Consider the following 19,179-nt stretch of genomic DNA (forward strand, 5'->3'; position numbering starts at 1 on the left):
TCACTTTTGGGGGGCGGCCCCCCCGGAAAACGGGCCGCCCCCCCGGCATAATTTTTTTTTTTTTTAAAAGGTAGGGGCCCCCTGGGGGGGGGGGGCGCGATCGCGCCCCCCCCAGGGGATTTTTTTTTTTCTCCAAAAAAAAAAATAATAAAAAAAAAAAAATGAAATGACAGGGGGGCGCCCGTGGGCAGGGTGACCCCCTGTGGAGGCAATTTTTTTTTTTAGATGTTGTAGGGTTTCCCTGGGGGCCATTTTGGCCCCCAAGGAAACCATACAACAACTAAAAAAAAATATGTGTATATATCTATATATATCTATGTAGATAGATATATCTAGGTACATGGATATATCTATAGATATATCTATGTATATATATATATATATATATATATATATATATATATATATATAGAGGTAGATCTGTATCAAAGAGATTTATAAAGCGCGCTACTCACCTGTGAGGGTCTCAAGGCGCTGGGGGGGGGGGGGGGGGTGGGGGGTGGGGGGAGGGAAAGGGGCTGGGAGGTTCACTGTTCAAAAAGCCAGGTTTTGAGGCCCTTCCTGAAAAGAAGTAGGTTTTGGGTCTTGCGAAGGTGGGTTGTGAGTGCGTTCCAGGTTTTGGGTGCAAGGTAGGAGAAGGATCTGCCCCCGGTGGTGGTGTGTTTGATGGGGGGGACAGAGGCGAGAGAGAGGTCAGCTGAGCGGACGTTTCGTGTGGGGGTGTGGAAGTTGACTCTCGTTGAGGTAGGCAGGGCCTGTGTTGTGGAGTGATTTGTGTGCGAGGTTGAGGATCTTGAAGGTGATCCTTTTGTCAATGGGGAGCCAGTGGAGGGATTTGAGGTGTGGAGAGATGTGTTCGTGTCGGCGGAGGTCGAGGATGAGTCGTGCTGCTGAGTTCTGGATGCGTGTAGTTTGCGCTTGAGTTTTAGAGTGGTGCCGGCGTAGAGGGCGTTTCCGTAATCAAGCCTGCTGCTGATGAGTGCGTGAGTGACAGTCTTTCTGGTCTCTGTGGGGATCCATTTGAATGTTTTTCAGTATACAGAGTTTGTTGAAGCATGAGGAGGTAAGAGCGTTGATTTGTTGGGTCATCGAGAGGGAGGAGTCTAGGATGATGCTGAGGTTGCGTGCGTGGTTGGCGGGGGTGGGTGCAGGGCCTAGCATGGTGGGACACCATGGGGGGTCCCAGGTGTTTTGTGTGGGCCAAAGAGGATTATTTCGGTTTTGCTTGAGTTGAGTTTCAGGTGGTTGGCTGTCATATATATATCACTTTTGTCAATATGTGTGTGGTTTCCCTGGGTGGAAAAGGGTCCGACTTGTCTAGTGGCAGTTTTAGTGCCATAAAGAAGCGCAGAAGGTTTATATGCCTACTGCAAAGAGCACATCTGTATTTTATGTAAATAGCTGAGTACATTAGTAAAGTCTATGGAGAGATGAAGGGCACTTTTGCTGGGTGGTAATGAGGGAATCCGAGGAGGAGGGAGTGGGAGCACCAATAATGATTGTTGGACTGGGCGCAGGAGGTGCTAAAGACTGTGACGAATGGTATGTGACAAGGTGTTTTTTGAGTGTCTTGAAAGTACGTGCTGATTGAGGGAAGAAGCGCAGGTAAGGTGGCCTCTACTGTTGCACGTATCTCACACACACCATCGATTTTGTGACTGTCTACGTAGGCTAGTGTTTTAGAGCAACAGTTTAGCCAATAGCAGAGATGGCATCTTGATGGATGACTGCTGCCTGCACTCGGGTTATAGAGGACCGCTCTGACATAGGATCAGAGACTGAGACATCAGATACTGAGACAGCATCTGAGGGATAGGATAATGGCGCAGACTCTGGGAGTGATTTTTCAGTCAGAGGAGTCCCATTCGAAAACTCCTCTTCCAGTACATTATGAGGAAGGTGATGAGGACAGTCCTGCTGTCCCTTCGCAAGCTTTTCGTGCAACTGGGTAATAGTGGGTTAGGCCAACCCAGAGAGCAGGTGAATGCGGCGGCAAGCAGAGAGAGAGTGCTCTCTTGGGAGCTCACCAATTTAGTTCAGCCCCAAATTCCACCACCCAAATCATATTGTGGAGACATCAAAATTGTCTATGGCAAAACAAACTGGTTTTGTAAGGCAGGCACCTGTGTTTTTGGTCCTGGATTCGGCGGCCATATAGAGAAACACACTAAACCCAAACATTTCTGGAAACTAGACATTCGGGGGAGTCCACAGAGGTGTGACTTGTGTGGATTCCCCAAAGTTTTCTTACCCAGAATACCCTGCAAAGCTGAAATGTTGAAAAAAAACTCTATTTTTCTCGCATTTCTGTCACACAAACTACAGGAATATGCTGGGATCCATAACATTCCTACCACCCAGTGACTCCTCACCTGTCCTGATAAAAACACTACCCCACTTGAGTGCCTACATCTAGTGCCTGTGTCAGGAATGGATCACCCCAGGGTCAACAGCTGCCTCACGTAAGGACCAACATTGACCGTTGTGTGATCTATTCCTGTCGCAGGCACCAGCCCTAACCACACAAGTGAGGTATCATATTTATCGGGAGACTTGGGGGAATGCTGGGTGGAAGGAAATTTGTGGCTCCTTTCAGATTCCAGAACTTTCTGTCACCGAAATGTGAGGAAAACGTGTTATTTTAGCCACATTTTGAGGTTTGCAAAGGATTCTGGGTAACAGAACCTGGTCCGAGCCCCACAAGTCACCTCATCTAGTTTTCAAAAATGTGCTGGTTTGCTAGGTTTCCCCAGGTGCCGGCTGAGCTAGAGGCCAAAATCCACAGGTAGGCACTGTTTTCTATGAAAAAATGTGATGTGTCCACGTTCTGTTTTGGGGCATTTCCTGTCGCGGGCGCTAGGCCTACCCACACAAGTGAGGTATCATTTTTATCGGGAGACTTGGGGGAACGCCGGGTGGAAGGAAATTTGTGGCTCCTCTCAGATTCCAGAACTTTCTGTCACCGAAATGTGAGGAAAACTTGTTTTTTTAGCCACTTTTTTAGGTTTGCAAAGGATTCTGGGTAACAGAACCTGGTCCGAGCCCCGCAAGTCACCCCTCCTTGGATTCCCCTAGGTCTCTAGTTTTCAGAAATGCACAGGTTTGGTAGGTTTCCCTAGGTGCTGGCTGAGCTAGAGGCCAAAATCTACAGGTAGGCACTTCGCAAAAAACACCTCTGTTTTCTTCAAAAAATTTGGATGTGTCAACGTTGCGCTTTGGGGCGTTTCCTGTCGCGGGCGCTAGGCCTACCCACACAAGTGAGGTATCATTTTTATCGGGAGACTTGGGGGAACGCTGGGTGGAAGGAAATTTGAGGATCCTCTCAGATTCCAGAACTTTCTGTCACCGAAATGTGAGGAAAACTTGTTTTTTTAGCCACTTTTTGAGGTTTGCAAAGGATTCTGGGTAACAGAACCTGGTCCGAGCCCCGCAAGTCACCCCTCCTTGGATTCCCCTAGGTCTCTAGTTTTCAGAAATTCACAGGTTTGGTAGGTTTCCCTAGGTGCCGGCTGAGCTAGAGGCCAAAATCTACAGGTAGGCACTTCGCAAAAAACACCTCTGTTTTCTTCAAAAAATTTGGATGTGTCAACGTTGCGCTTTGGGGCGTTTCCTGTCGCGGGCGCTAGGCCTACCCACACAAGTGAGGTATAATTTTTATCGGGAGACGTGGGGGAACGCTGGGTGGAAGGAAATTTGAGGATCCTCTCAGATTCCAGAACTTTCTGTCACCGAAATGTGAGGAAAACTTGTTTTTTTAGCCACTTTTTGAGGTTTGCAAAGGATTCTGGGTAACAGAACCTGATCCGAGCCCCGCAAGTCACCCCTCCTTGGATTCCCCCAGGTCTCTAGTTTTCAGAAATGCACAGGTTTGGTAGGTTTCCCTATGTGCCTGCTGAGCTAGAGGCCAAAATCTACAGGTAGGCACTTTGGAAAAATCAGCTGTGTTTTCTATAAAAAAAATAGGATGTGTCCATGTTGTGTTTTGGGGCATTTCCTGTCGCGGGCACTAGGCCTACCCACACAAGTGAGGTATCATTTTTATCGGGAGACTTGGGGGAACATAGAATAGCAAAACAAGTGTTATTGCCCCTTATCTTTCTCTACATTTTTTCCTTCCAAATATAAGAGAGTGTGTAAAAAAGACGTCTATTTGAGAAATGCCCTGCAATTCACTTGCTAGTATTGGCACCTCGGAATTCAGCGATGTGCAAATAACCACTGCTCCTCAAAACCTTATCTTGATCCCATTTTGGAAATGCAAAGGTTTTCTTGATACCTCTTTTTCACTCTTCATATTTCAGCAAATGAATTGCTGTATACCCAGTATAGAATGAAAACCAACTGCAGGGTGCAGCTCATTTATTGGCTCTGGGTACCTAGGGTTCTTGATGAACCTACAAGCTCTTTATATCCCCGCAACCAGAAGAGTCCAGCAGACAAAACTGTATATTGCTTTCAGAAATCTGACATCGCAGGAAAAAGTTACAGAGTAAAACATAAAGAAAAATGGCTGTTGTTTTCAGCTCAATTTCAATATTTTTTTATTTCAGCTGTTATTTTCTGTAGGAAACCCTTGTAGGATCTACACAAATGACCCCTTGCTGAATTCAGAATTTTGTCTAGTTTTCAGAAATGTTTAGCATTCCGGGATCCAGCATTGGTTTCACACCCATTCCTGTCACTAACTGGAAGGAGGCTGAAAGCACCAAATATAGTAGAAATGGGGTATGTCCCAGTAAAATGCCAAATTTGTGTTGAAAAATTTGTTTTTCTGATTCAAGTCTGCCCGTTCCTGAAAGGTGGGAAGATAGTGATTTCAGCACCAGAAACCCTTTGTTGATGGCATTTTCAGGGAAAAAAACACAAGCCTTCTTCGGCAGCCCTTTTTTCCCATTTTTTTGGAAAAAACAAAATGTTCACTGTATTTTGGCTATTTTCTTGGTCTCCTCCAGGGGAAACCACCAACTCTGGGTACCATTAGAATCCCTAGGATGTTGGAAAAAAAGGACGCAAATTTGGCGTGGTTAGCTTATGTGGACAAAAAGTTATGAAGCCCTAAGCGCGAACTACCCCAAATAGCCAAAAAAGGGCTCAGCACTGGAGGGGAAAAGGCCCAGCAGCTAAGGGGTTAATATTTTAGACCCCTTTGACCAATGATGTCTAAGAAATGTGTTGCTTTTCTCAAACTTCATAAATATTCCCTTTCTTTAACACTTGTACTCATCATTTGGAACCCATTGTTTTTGTGTAGGAAAGGACACCTTCCTACACAAAACAATCCTATGAGCTTTTACCCCTTCCTAAGTGTGCTGCAGAATGCAGCACCCTTAGCAAGAAGAAAGAACAAGGGGAAATAAAGATATTTCTCTTTGTTATGCCTTCCCTGGGAAGGCATAGCATTTCAACGCATTCCCAGGTTTACAGTCTTGGTAAATGTGGGAATGTGCCAAACTCCATTGGTGGATGCTTGGGAACACCCACACAACCTATGGAACACCTTCCCAGGGCAAAGTAATACAATGCAGCTACTTGCGCTGCCTTGCGTTACTATAGATTTACCAAGCAGTGTAGGGCCACACAAGGTGACCTTGCATTGCTTGGTAAATCTGGGGGTGATTCTAATTCTGGCGGGCGGCGGAGGCCGCCCGCCAGAATTCCGCCCCCATAATACCGCTCCGCGGTCAGAAGACCGCGGAGGGTATTATGAGTTTTTCCCTGGGCTGGCGGGTGGTCTCCAAAAGACCGCCCGCCAGCCCAGGGAAAAACTCCCTTCCCACGAGGATGCCGGCTCGTAATCGAGCCGGCGGAGTGGGAAGGTGCAACGGGTGCAGTAGCACCCGTCGCGTATTTCAGTGTCTGTAAGGCAGACACTGAAATACCTTGCGGGGCCCTCTTACAGGGGCCCCTGCCGTGCCCATGCCATTAGCATGGGCACGGCAGGGGCCCCCAGGGGCCCCGCGACCCCCCCTACCGCCATCCTGTTCATGGCGGCTTTCCCGCCATGAACAGGATGGCGGTAGGGGGGGTCAGAATCCTCATGGCTGCGGAGCGCGCTCCGCAGCCATGGAGGATTCAAACGAGCAGCGGAAAGTCGGCGGGAGACCGCTGACTTTCCGCTTCTGACCGCGGCTGAACCGCCGCGGTCAGAATGCTCGTTGGAGCACCGCCAGCCTGTTGGCAGTGCTCCCGTGGTCGGTGGCCCTGGCGGCCACCGGCCGCCAGGGTCAGAATGACCCCCTCTGACTTTAGTAGTGCATTGCCATTGTGACGCAATGTGTGATACATCTGGCCTCAAATATTTCTGGCCCTTCACATTCAACCCCTTCACATTCAACTGCTTCACATGGTCAGACTTATCTTCTACAAGGCATTCGAGGTATACATGGTACAGGTGAGGGGTTCCTGGAAGAAACCTCTGATTAGGTCAGGCACACGATTTACCCTCATCTTGCCCAAGATCAGAAAGTTCTGCATTAGGGAGGGACTCCTGCGTGCTACAAATCGTAAAAGTCTGAAACTCCTTCCACATTTAATTAAATAAACTCACAAATCACCTGGACTACCAATGAGTTATACATACTAGGCTGTTCCTCCCTCCTGATGAACTCTCCTTCACCACCACCCTTCACACTGAAGACGAGAAAGCAGCAATGTCCCACAATTTAGGCCTACATAGAAGACTCCTTAGCCACAACAATACCAAACAAATCATACACAGCCCGAGGTCCAGTGCAGGTGGTATGTATAGAATCTGTTAGCCTACATTTCTGCACCACAAACATAGCTATTCTCTCGATCAGATCTGTAGTGAAAACATCGGAGCACCGCTCTAGCGTAACAACTAACACTGTTCCCACAGAAAACACTATAACATATGCCCTTATGAACCATAATAACAAAGCCATATAAAAATACTCAATTCAAAACAATTTGGTTGATCTATGCTTAGTGTTTAGTATACCACATTTAACTAAGCCATGTTTTTTAGAAAGTTTGACTAGATCAAGCATAAAATGGTCCAAAGATGCAATGCTTTTAGTGAATCTTGTGTGTCACATGAGCACATTTCTGGTACTTCAAAAGGTTGCAGTATGTCGTAACAGGCATGTGAGAGGAACACCTCAAGTAAAGTGAGAGTGGCTGTTTTCAGAGTAAGCAAGCGAAGAGGACAATTGAGAAGTGGCTCAAAGGGATCGCACATCAGATACGTGAGAACCAAGTTCAAATCCTACTGGGGCAATATGAATAGGGAGGGAAGAAAGAGATGTGTAGGACCCTTAAAAAATTGTCCAACAATGGAAGATTTAAATAAGGAGGGTTGGTCAGGCAAGCGAAGGAAAGCCATGTTGGCAAACAAATAACCCTTGAGGGTGCCCAGAGCAGAGCCCTGCAGGGCGAGAGAAAGAATAAACAAGAGAACCTCAGAAAGAGGGTCCGAGAGGGGATCAACAGACTTGTCTGTGCAGCATGCCACAAATGTTTCCATCGATAGGCGTATACCGTTTTGGTGGAGGGACGCCTAGCTGCCAAGATAACATCGTAGATTTCAGGTAGAAGGCTCAAAGCTGTCAACTGCTGCCGCTTAATCTCCACACAAGAAGGCAGAGACTGGACAGGTTTGAGTGGAGATCCGTCCCCTGCTGCTGCAACAGAAAATCCTCCTGAAGGGGCAGTCTGATAGGAGAATCGATGGCCATGCTCAAGAGCTCGGGATACCATACTCTTCGTGCCCAGTCCCGAGCCACAAGAATGACTCGGGTCCTGGCATTCTTGATCTTCTTGAGAACTGTGGGCAGAAGTGGTATTGGCGAATGGCGGAAAGGAGGCCTGAGTTCCACTCGAGACAAAAAACGTCTCCAAGCGAGTGCCGCCTTGGAAACTCCAATGGGTAAAACAGCTAACATTGCATGTTGTCTGCAGAGGCGAACAGATCTAACCAAGGCTCTCCCCACTGCTGAAAGAGACCTTGCACCACCTCTGGATGGAGATGCCATTCATAATCGACTAGGCACTGACTGCTGAGTTTGTCTGATCTGACATTCAGAGAGCCCACCAGATGTTGAACCACCAGGGATATGCTCTGATGTTCCAGCCATGTCCAGAGGCAGAGAGCCTTTTGATAAAGGGTCCACAACCCCACCCCACCCTAATTGTTGTAGTACGGTATTGTTTGTGAACACCTGCACCACTTTCCCTTGGAGAGAGGGAAGGAATGCCTTCAATGCCATCTTGATAACTCCCAGCTTCAGAAGGCTGAAATGGAGCTCAGACGTCGCCGGAGACCAGGCCACTCTAATCTCCACCTCCCCTATGCAGCCACCCCATCCCCAGACTGATGCATCTGTCACTACTGTTAGATCTGGTTGGTGATGGGACCCCCCTGCCTTTGAACCAATTGGGGTTCAAAAGCCACCACTGCAGATTGTGCACAGTCCCCTCTGAGATCTGGGCCATGTCAGAGAGATTCCCCTGATCCTGTGTCCACTGGAACCTCAGGTCCCACTGCAGAGCCCACATATGCCACCTGGCATGAATCACTAGCAGGCTGCAGGAGGGCGTGAGGCCCAGCAACCTCAGAATCATTCTCACCGAAATCCCGGCTAGAAAACGCTGGATCCCACATCCTCGACCACGCAGTGGGTGTGCTGCTTGCATGACATGATGGCTTGTAGGGAACGGATGTGGCTAGGTGCCTCTTCCATAGCCACGAAACGGGTAAAAAGCAGACTGAGTGGGGTGGAAGGGCATCCGCGAGGTTATGGGACAGAGCAGTAGCCCGAGACACCTTAAAGCAATCAAGTGCCAAGTCTGCTTTGTCCCTGAAGAGACATGTGCCATCAAAGGACATGTCCATCAGAGTAGGCTGGACATCCCCTTAAAAGCCTGATATACGTAATCAGGTATGGCATTTCAAAGCCATCTTCGATGCAACCGGTCTGCCCAAAGAGTGGGTCATATCCAGCCCACATCTGATGGTGAACTGTGCCACGTCTCTCCCATATGCAACAGCTTGGAAGAGAATGGCCTGGGCCTCCTCCGGGACCTGTGGCAGCACTTGCGCAACTGTGTCCCATAAAGTATGGGTGTAAAGGCCCAAAAGGCATGAGGTGTTCACCGACCACAACGCCAGGCTGGAGGAAGAAAACAAATTCTTCCCAAGAAGGTCCAGCCTCTTTGATTCCCTATCTGGGGAAGTGGAAGGGAACGTACAATGGGAGGTCGAGGCTTGAGTGACCAAGCTCTCGGAGGTAGGGTGTTGGGAAAAAAAAGCTAGGTCGTTTGGCGCAGGCCTATGGTGCCAGGTAATTGTCATATTAACAAGGGTCTCTGTGCTGGGCTTGGACCATATCCCCAGCAGGACATGAATGAGGGCTTCATTAAAGGGCAAAAGGGGCTCTGATGTGGAAGCCCCAGGCTGAAGCACCTCTATCAGGAGGTTAGTCCTGAAAGCCACCAAAGGCAGCTCGAAGACCAAGACCTCGGCTGCTCTTCTCACCACCATGGAGTAAGAAGCTACCTCCTCCGTAGCCAGGGTAGGGGGAAAAAACATACCAGCATCAGGAGAGGTATCCAACCCACTGGCTTCACCCAGTTCCTGAGCCCAGTCCATAGTATCTTCCATCTGGTATTTTAAAGGGTCCAGCAACACCTCTATACCCTAGCTGAATTCAGCTTGTAGAGTAAGGGTCTAATTCCAATCTAGGGACCAAAGGCCCTGCCATAGACGCAAGCGGCATTGAGTGATGTTGTTCCGGCTCCATGTTGGAGTCGTGATGAGTATAGGGTCAATGCCGTCCGTGGGCCCGGGCAGCATCGGAGGCATCAACACCTGAACAGATGTTGGTAAAGGTTGCAGTACGACCAACGTTGGTTCGGATCTGGAAGCGGATCCTTGGGTGCTCCTCAGAGCCGAGGTTGAAGCCATCGGTGCAGAACACGAAGGGGCCCTGACAACCCTATGGGCCAGAGGGCTCACCAACAGAGCTGGCCTGTTAAAAAATAAGGTGCATAGCCTCATAAAACTCTTTGAGTTGGGCAGGGGTGGCTCCGGCTCCCGGAAAGTCAGGGAGGTGCGGTGCCGACCAAAAAGACCTAGAGCAAGGACGCTTCTTATCCCGCATCGGCTAACTGACAGGATGAAGTGGAAGAACACTTGTGCATCTTCTTATTAGCCAAATGTGGCAAAGATTTGGAATGGGACGAAGAGGAGTGGTGGTGGTGGCTCAGCGAGTGGTCTCGGACCTTCCTCTTGACTGAAATGGGGAGCGAGGTGGAGTCGGATACTGGGCTGCTAGCAGCTTTAGGGAACGCTCCCTCAAATCCTTTGAGTTCATGGCCCGGCAGTCAGAGCACGACTTCCGGTCATGGTCGCGCTCCAAGCATCACAAGCACACCGGTTTCGGATCTGTCACCGACATCATGGGGTTGCAGGAGTTGCAGGGCTTGAAACCAGTCTTCTTGGACATCCTCGACACACCAGAAAAGTAAACAATCCAGTCAAAAAACGACTGAAGGTAGTTCTTCTCCGGATGTGAACGTAGGCTGGTGTTGAAAGAAAAGAACTGATGTCAGGGTGCCAGGGTGGGGTATATGTACAACCTGCAACGTCTTATCCGGCAACGACAGACACTGAGTCGACCAACGCCACCTAGTGGAGCGCAGGGAAACTGCTTGAAGAAAAATCTCCAGATCCAGACTGAAGCCTGGGGAAATTCTAAGGTAAGGAATCTGAGATGAGGAATCCACAACTAGAAGTCTCTATCAGATATACTTGGCAAAATATTTGCGTGGAAGCAATGTTTCCAGATTTTCCCCCCAAAAAATCCCATAATTTAGTGCATTTTAGCTAACTCCTTGAGTTAGAAACACCCCCAGTACTGCTAATTCTGGTACTCAGGGAGATTAGCAGACAGAAATCTACCCATCTCTTAATGGAGGCCTGGGTGTTGGAGAGGAGCAGAGGGGAAGATATAAGGCTGGGGCAGCTTCTGGTAACATGTATTATGGATATTAGATAAGCCGCTAAGTTCTGCTGAGCTGGCACACACTCTTCATGGAATGATTAGAATCATAGGTCTTTGAGTTGACCATGGTCTCTTGTTTTGTGGACCATGGGGAGGTACATTGGAATGCAGCGGAACTAGAAAATAGCTTCTGAAATCACTGCTTGAAAACTGCCGGCTTTCATCCTCTGCTATTTTTGTTACAGGTCTCTTCTCAGGTTTTCTTTTTTCTTACTAAATATTGTACCATAAAAAGATCTAAACACTTTGAGCCTCTAGCCCCATTTTAATCCTTATTCAGAGGCAAGGAGAAGTTTGTGCCTCAATCAGGTTTCCGATTTAGGCAGTAATTATGACACCAGCAGGTCCCCCCAACCCCCACCATGATTTTTGCAAGATAAAACCTGTAGGATTCTTTTTAGGAAAAATTGCTTCATTCTGTATTTTCCAACACTGAGTGGTTAGAAAACAGTTTTAAATGCTGCCTCCATTTTAAGATATGAATCTCAAAATAATGTGGTAATACTCTTCCTAGTAAACCCTACGCCTATGGTACTGGTATTTACCTGCTGTGGTATTACTACTTTGAAAGCAACATTTTTATGAAACCACCTCCGGAGTAAAGCATTAAGTGTGAAGTGGAACTTTTTTGTATACATTCTCATGAGAGAACTCTGTCAAACAGTAAATTATTTTTTACTAGGGGTGCCAGATGTTTATTTTGGGTTTTTTTCAAACTTCACGAATGCCACTTTGCAAGTTTCTGAGGGTGCAATGTTTTTTCACGTTGCCATCATCCCAAGAAAATTGTGACTTTTTTGACACTTTGTCCCATATTTTTACCTTTTAAGCGCCGCATTTGCGTCATTTTTTGACGCAACAGCGGCGCAAACTTGCAAAGTACAATTATATTTTGCGGCGCAAAAAAAAAAAAATATGGGCCTTTATGTTGCATACATCCTTACTTATACCTAATTAAATGGTTCTACATGTGAAATAGTTTGTAATGTGAGAAAAATAAAGATTGCATGAGAATAATACAGGACTTAAACAACATAAAAAAATAATGTAGTCAAAAATAGCAGTTCGTAGTTATATAATATAAAACTATTTAAAAGCCACTGTTACCAGGAGAACATCTGCCCTTATTCCATGCATTATTGTTGAAGGTCTGCAGTTGTCATCAGTAGCGTAGCCAGTATATCATGGGCACTAGTCCAAGTAAGCAAATTACCCCCCCAACCCCCCACCCCCCCCACCAGCTGCGGTTTGAATGATACAATACAGCAATAGCTTCTTCATCAGAGAAAGCTGGCCCATTAGGTCCCAGGGCATATGTCCACTGCAACTGTAATTTGTCCAGAATCACAGTATATTAACACAGCACTGAGACTACCTACCTTGGGCACCCTTTAAATCCAAATCCCCCCCCCCCAAGCTAGGGGCCAGAACTAGCTTATGTACACTGCACCTGCATGGGTGGTTGCCAGTAAGGACCACATGTGAGCAACCGCCCCCAACCCCCTGCACCCCTGCAAACCTCATTTGACTTGTTGCCAGCACCCCCTGGAGGGTCCCACGGTGCGCTGTTAATCTGGTCTAAATGGTTGCTTTACATAGACCCGAACTGTCTCACCAAACATTACCTCACCCTCCAAAGACCTGCACAGTTCACCTACTATCTGACCCGTCCTCCCCAACCGTGTCGCTGTTTTAGGTATTTTCATGTCCCTTCTAGCAGAATTCGAAAAAGCAGTTCTTGAATATCTTTAATAAAACTCCTCAATGAAGTATGAACTAGCTTACCTTTGAGATGAATGAGAAAATGATCTTGGAATATGCACTTCTTGGTTATCAATAAATCAGCAACACTCTTGTACTGTTTGTGTAGCTTGACAAGTGTGGGACTTGGGCTACCAGTTTGTCTCTGGAAAGCTGTCATGTTCTTTCTCTGATGAAGAAGCTGTTGATGCGTTTCCTAGGCAAACAAAAAGAAAGCAGTTATATGTTTCAGTGACCTCATTTTTCTCTTGGGTTGAAGTTTGTAATGTGAAAATCTTTTGTGACACACATATCAGACCTATTCAACAAAAGCCCCTGCATACATTCATTATCGTTTCAACTCAATTAATTCACTGTTTTAACTCAATTAAACCTTGGTAGTCGAACACTTCAAACAAGCACAAGCAACGTCAATAAGTCTGACTTTAACGGAATGTTGTAAATAGCACCGGAATAAATATATTTGTGTGGAAGGAAAGAACTGTAGAATAATATTGGTGTAGGTTGAAAGGTCATATGGTAGCTGTACTGTCAAACCAGATATGAAAACCCCTGAAGGTTAACGACTACTCTTCTCCCTTCTGTGGTGCTGCACAAGAAAAACACCATAAATTACCTAGTTATCTAACACACTTTAATAACATTGCAATGTTATGTTTCTGCCCCTGAAAGTTCAAGCTCAGGCAGGTAGATAAAAAAAATTACAGCTGTATGAAGGGCAAGCACTTTTTATGTAGAATCACACAACTTCTGCCCAATCAAAACAAGCACTCCTGGCTCCCAAAATGCCATAGCCCCTCTCAAAAGATGCTCACATAATTGTCTGGCAACAGCTGCACTGCCAAGCCAGATCATAAAAAGTACAAATATTTACTGCACCAAATCATGTATATATTGTCACCACACCAGAATTATTGGATTGGCCTTTGTATCAATGTGAGATACCTATGGGAAGATTACTAGCTAGAGAATACCTGCATTATTTATTTCTCCCACACTGGTTTCATGGAGGTATGGAAAATACAGAAATTCACCCTAATTCTAGTGGTAGTGGAAGTGACATAAGGCACCTATTGTCCCCTTCACAAAGTTACCACAGAACTGGTGCTGCATGACCCTTAAACCAGGTTCCATCACAGGAAGTACCATCACTGAAGTAAAATAATATGACAATAAGAGTAAAATTAATAAAATAAAGTGTGATATCGGCACACTAAATGCCGAGAAGGTCAGATGCAGGTAATCTTGATTAACCCAATACCAAATGTCCAAAATCCGGCAAAAACTTTTGGATGATGCTTTACTTTCTAAATAATTGCTAATTAGGAAAAATGTGGATTGAAAAAATGTCAACTGTATGGCTCCGCAGAGCGTGCATCCTGGCCTCGAGTTTACAATAGTAATCTGTAGCTCTTTGACCCCTGCATCAACACACTCAAGATACTTTTGTGGCAAATAATGAGACCCAAATTTTTCTCTGTAGTCTACAGGGGTACTCTATTTGCACCCTCTTTACCAAGTGTCATTATTGTTAACTCACTGAGCTGTAGAAGACTGACACTGATGGTAGTGAAAACATTCACAGTGGCAAGACAGACCTTTTTATCTGCCTACACCAAAGAGAGGCACCTCTCCTCCTTAAGGTGGTCTGCAAGACCCTGCAACCGAATCCTTTGACTATGTTTTTTTCAAATGTGTACTATTTTGTGTGAGTAGAAGATACATGTGTGAAGAGAGTGTGAAATAGGTGGCCATAGCACCACTGGGACTCAGTTTTTACTTGCTATATTCAAGTGGTACCTGAGGTCGAGGGTTTGAATGGGCCCAGACAAAAGATGTGAATTGCGTGGCTTCTCCTAACCCAGGGTTCCTTTGAAACTAGGTAGCTTCGCCCTGCCCTTTCCTGGCCAAATTGAGCCAAGGGTGGGTTATACCTATAGTTTACCTGGTTCTTCTAAAGTGGGGCAATATCCATTGCTTTTATGCCCTTGGTTTTGGCTTTTCTGCTAGGGGGCTCTCAGCTCCACCTCATCTTCTAGGTCACAGCTTGTGAAACAGTCTTTGGCTGTACTAAATGGAATAAGCAAAAAAGTCAGAACTGCCCAAAACTGTCTACATAATTTTACCACTATTGTCTGCGACATTAGTATGAAAATAGGGCAGAAAATTCCATCCACAGTTCCAAGATTTCTTTACCGGATTCCAGGGTCTCCAAAGCCAGTGTCAACAAGAGACTCTATGGCCCTCATTATGACATTGGCGGTATATTCCGAATACCAACGTGGTGACAGCCGCCAACATCCCGCCATGGAGGCGAACATCTGTCTGCCAGATTATGACATACAAACACTAAACCGACAGAAACGAGCCACAACCAAAAATCCGCCAGACCCAACGAACGCGGTAAACTGTCAGAACTTGCACCCATACCTTACGCCACCAAAACAACGCCCTCCACATAATGACCCACGAATTACCACAGAGGACATTCAACGTTGGTAAACCATTGGCAGTGTACACCGCGGCGGCTGAAATGGCCGCCCAAAAACAAAACATTGGCCAGAACAAAAAACCCACACCTGACACAAATACACACACCACATACACACACCAACAGCACTATAAAACACATCCCCACATCACCCACAAATCTTTGCAAACACAAGAAGACCACTACACCTTTCCATGCCAATCCCAGAGACAACTGCACACACACCACAACTACCCATTCATCCGTCATGCACCACAAACCACACTCTCCACCACATCACTCAACACCCTCTGCACAACACACACACCACAAAACACCCATGACCCCACAAAAGCACCCCCCTGTCACTGATGAGGAGTTGCGGGTGATGGTGGAGGAAATAGTCAGGGTAGAGCCACAGCTGTTTGGAGCACAGGTACAGCAGATCTCCATTGCCAGGAAGAAGGAGCTATGGTGGAGGATCGTGAACAGGGTGAACGCCGTGGGACAACATCCACGCACAAGGGACGACATTCGGAAGAGGTGGAATGTCCTATGGGGAAGATGCGTTCCATTGCATCAAGGCATCAGCTCACCATCAAGAGGACTGGCGGTGGACCCCCTCCCCTACAGCTGACAGCATGGGAGGAGTAAATCTTGGCAATACTGCATCCTGAGGGCCTCACTGGAGTAGCTGGAGGGCTGGACACTGGTGAGTCACCATTACCAACCTACCAGCACCTTATACCTGCATGCCATCTCACCCCCTCACCCTGACTTCCTTCACCCCACTCCATCCCACACAGTGCACCACCCCAATTATCACACCTAAATGTCTACCCCTGCATGCCATACACGCTGCAAGCACATCCCTCCCAGTTTTGCATGCACACCCACCAGCAATGCATGGACAGCATGGAGAACTATCAATCCCACAATCCATCACTATACACCACCAAATGTGGGAGGACAACACCAATATCATTGGGAAAGGTAGAAATGCAGAATATGTGACAGACAATTACCCTAACAAATCACTTACATCCCCACAGGTATCCCAGCCAACTTCAGCGTCGAGGAGGTGCCACTGCAACCCAGTCCCCCACCAGAAGATCCCCTCAGTGATGAACTCCCAGGTCCATCTGGGACCACTGGTCAGTCAGCTACCACATCCCACAGCCAGTCCACCACAGGGTCCCCCTCAGACTCAAACACCACAGCAGCCAGCCAACGCCACCAAACCTCTGTCCCCATGACACGTCAATCAGTAGTGTGCCCACCTCTACAGAGACCCGAGTCGACACCATACAGGCAAGATGATGATGATCCTGGTGTCAGTGGGAAAGTGGGCACACTGTTCAGGGGACACAGGTACAGGGGGCCAGGGACAGTCGGAGGACAGCTGTGCACCAGGGGGAGGACAAGCCCAGGGAACCAACTGCCCAGGAGGCACTCACAAATGTCCTGGGGACATACCAACAATCCCAGGACAGGATGGGTCAGGTGTAAAATGTCATGCAGGAGAACCAGTGGCTGCAGGGGGAACACCACCAACAACTGAATGTCAGTGGAAGGACTGCTGAATGATATGTGTCCTGTTGTCCACATCCTCCTCCTCTTCCTCCTCACTGTCCTCAGTGTCCACTGCTGCCACAGGTGCATTGTCACCCCCCTCCTCCTGCAGATAGGGCACATGGCGTCTGAGGGCCAAATTGTGTAGCATGCAACAGACCACCACAATCTGACAGACCTTCTCAGGGGAGTATGATAGGGATCCACCTGTCAAATGGAGGCACCTGAACCTGGCTTTCAGGAGACCGAAAGTGCGTTCCACGATCCTCCTGGTACACCCATGAGCATCATTGTACCGATTTTCAGCCCCTGTTCTCGGATGCCTAACTGGGGTCAACAGCCAGGACAGGTGTGGGTAGCCAGAGTCACCTGGAAGAAGTGAGGGACACACATTAGCCATGTACAATGGCACGGGGTATGACTCCAGTAGGCATACACTGACATACATTGGGTGGGGACCCAAGCTCACCCATAAGCCACTTTGTGCCTCTGTAGTCATGCCATCACCTGTAGGACGCTGCTATTCCATAAGACATAGGCATCATGCACAGATCCAGGATACTTGGCAGTGACGTGGGAGATGTACTGGTCAGCAAGACACACCATCTAGACATTGAGAGAGTAGAAACTCTTCCTATTCCTGTAGACCTGCTCATTTGCCCTGGGAGGGACTAAGGCAATATGGGTCCCATCAATGGCCCCAATCACATGTGGTATGTGTCCCATTGCGTAGAATCCAGCCATCACAGTGGGCAAATCTTCACTCTGGGGGGAATGAGATGTAGCTGCACATGTGTTTGAGCATGGCAGCCAAAACCCTTCCAAGCACAATCGAGAACATTGGCTGTGACATTCCTGCAGTGAAGCCCACAGTCACCTGGAAAGAACCAGTTGCCAGGAAATGGAGCACTGACAGTACCTGCACAAGAGGGGGAATTACTGTGGTGCAACAGAAAGGAGGTAGCAGATCAGGCTCCAATTGTCCACACAGCTTTGTGATTGTGGCCCTGTCCAGATGATAGGTGAATATGATGTGCTGGTCCTCTAGTGTAGCCAAGTCCACAAGGGTCTATACACGGGTGCTTGCCACCTCCTCCTATTCCTCCGCAGTGGTTGGTATCTAAGTGAGCCAAAAGTAAAATGGGTGTGACAACAGAACCTATGGACACACAACATCATAGTACACAGAGCATGTATGTATGTAGGACACTAGAATTGTCTAGGTGTGTACAGTCGACACCAATGACACACATATAAATTCTAAACATCAGTACTAACAGTAGGAAATGGCAACCCCCTGTCCTGTATACAGGGACAGGTGGAAGTGACCTCACTCCACCAGCGTTAGGTGTCATGGCAGAAGGCGGTCTGCACCACCGTGCAATTCCTCATTGGCTACCATGGGGCTCTATGGAGTACAGGAAACAATGATGATCAACGCCTGCAGTGATGGTGCTCATCGCCACGAACTTGACCACAATTTTCTTTCTATCACTTCACTTGATTCTTGACTTTCCAGTGAACGACATCTACCTGCGTGTGCTACTGTGACCTGTGTCTGGAACCTGCCATGGCCCGTGCTACTGGGGTCCGGGCCCCAGTCTTCATGTCGGAGGAGTTGTAGAGGCTCGTGGATGGGGTCCTACTCCTGTATGGGCAGTTGTATGGGCCTCCAGACCAACAGGTGAATACATCATGGGTAAGTTGCATGCAACATGGCTGCATGTAGATATATGTGTGTGCTAGCACTGTGTCATTTGGGCGGGTATGGCTGCAGGCAATGTGAATGCAGAGGTACGGGTCATGTGTGTGCTTGATTAGGGGCAACTGCAGTATGTAGGCCATTTGTGTGACAGGCTGGATTGTATGGTTCATGGTGTCCTTCTGACTGTTACCTCTGCAGGTCAGCGCCCATCAGAAGAAGGGGTTGTGGTATGCCATTGCCAAGGATGTGTGGACCATGGGAGTCCATAGCCAGCGGAGCACCCACTGCAGGAAACGGTGGGAGGACCTGAGACGCTGGGCCTGGAAGACCACAGATGCCCAGCTGGGGACGGCCTCCCAACAAGGGAGGGGTGCTCGTTGGAGCCTGATCCCCTAATGGCCTGCATACTGGAGGTGCCCAATCCTGAGTTGGATGGGTGCTTGAGGGCAGCACAGCAGCCACAAGGAGATGAGTACAGTGTGTGTGGTATTTTGTTGCCTGGGATGAGATTTGGGTGCAAGGTTCTAGTCAGTGGATGCCCCAATATGCCGGTTTGGCCATTCCTGCGTGGTCCTGCTTAGCTATGTAGGGTTGTTAGAAATGGGGTCTTTGGTTGACAGTCTGGTTACCCCCTGTTCAAGCAAGGA

At 47.7% G+C, this 19,179-nt stretch overlaps 1 protein-coding gene across 9 annotated transcripts in view; it reads right to left on the reverse strand.

The window, feature by feature from the left end:
• SYNE2 (spectrin repeat containing nuclear envelope protein 2) overlaps nt 1-19,179 on the reverse strand; it is a 1,823,309-nt gene that overhangs the window by 1,367,336 nt on the left and 436,794 nt on the right. For all 9 annotated transcript variants that reach the window (XM_069207355.1, XM_069207357.1, XM_069207362.1 and 6 more), the window contains exon 37: nt 12,810-12,981. In XM_069207355.1, the coding sequence (XP_069063456.1) occupies nt 12,810-12,981 (172 nt within the window). The remainder of the gene's footprint in view (nt 1-12,809; nt 12,982-19,179) is intronic.

The sequence above is a fragment of the Pleurodeles waltl genome, chromosome 9 (genome assembly GCF_031143425.1).
Source record: "Pleurodeles waltl isolate 20211129_DDA chromosome 9, aPleWal1.hap1.20221129, whole genome shotgun sequence".
Taxonomy (NCBI): domain Eukaryota; kingdom Metazoa; phylum Chordata; class Amphibia; order Caudata; family Salamandridae; genus Pleurodeles; species Pleurodeles waltl.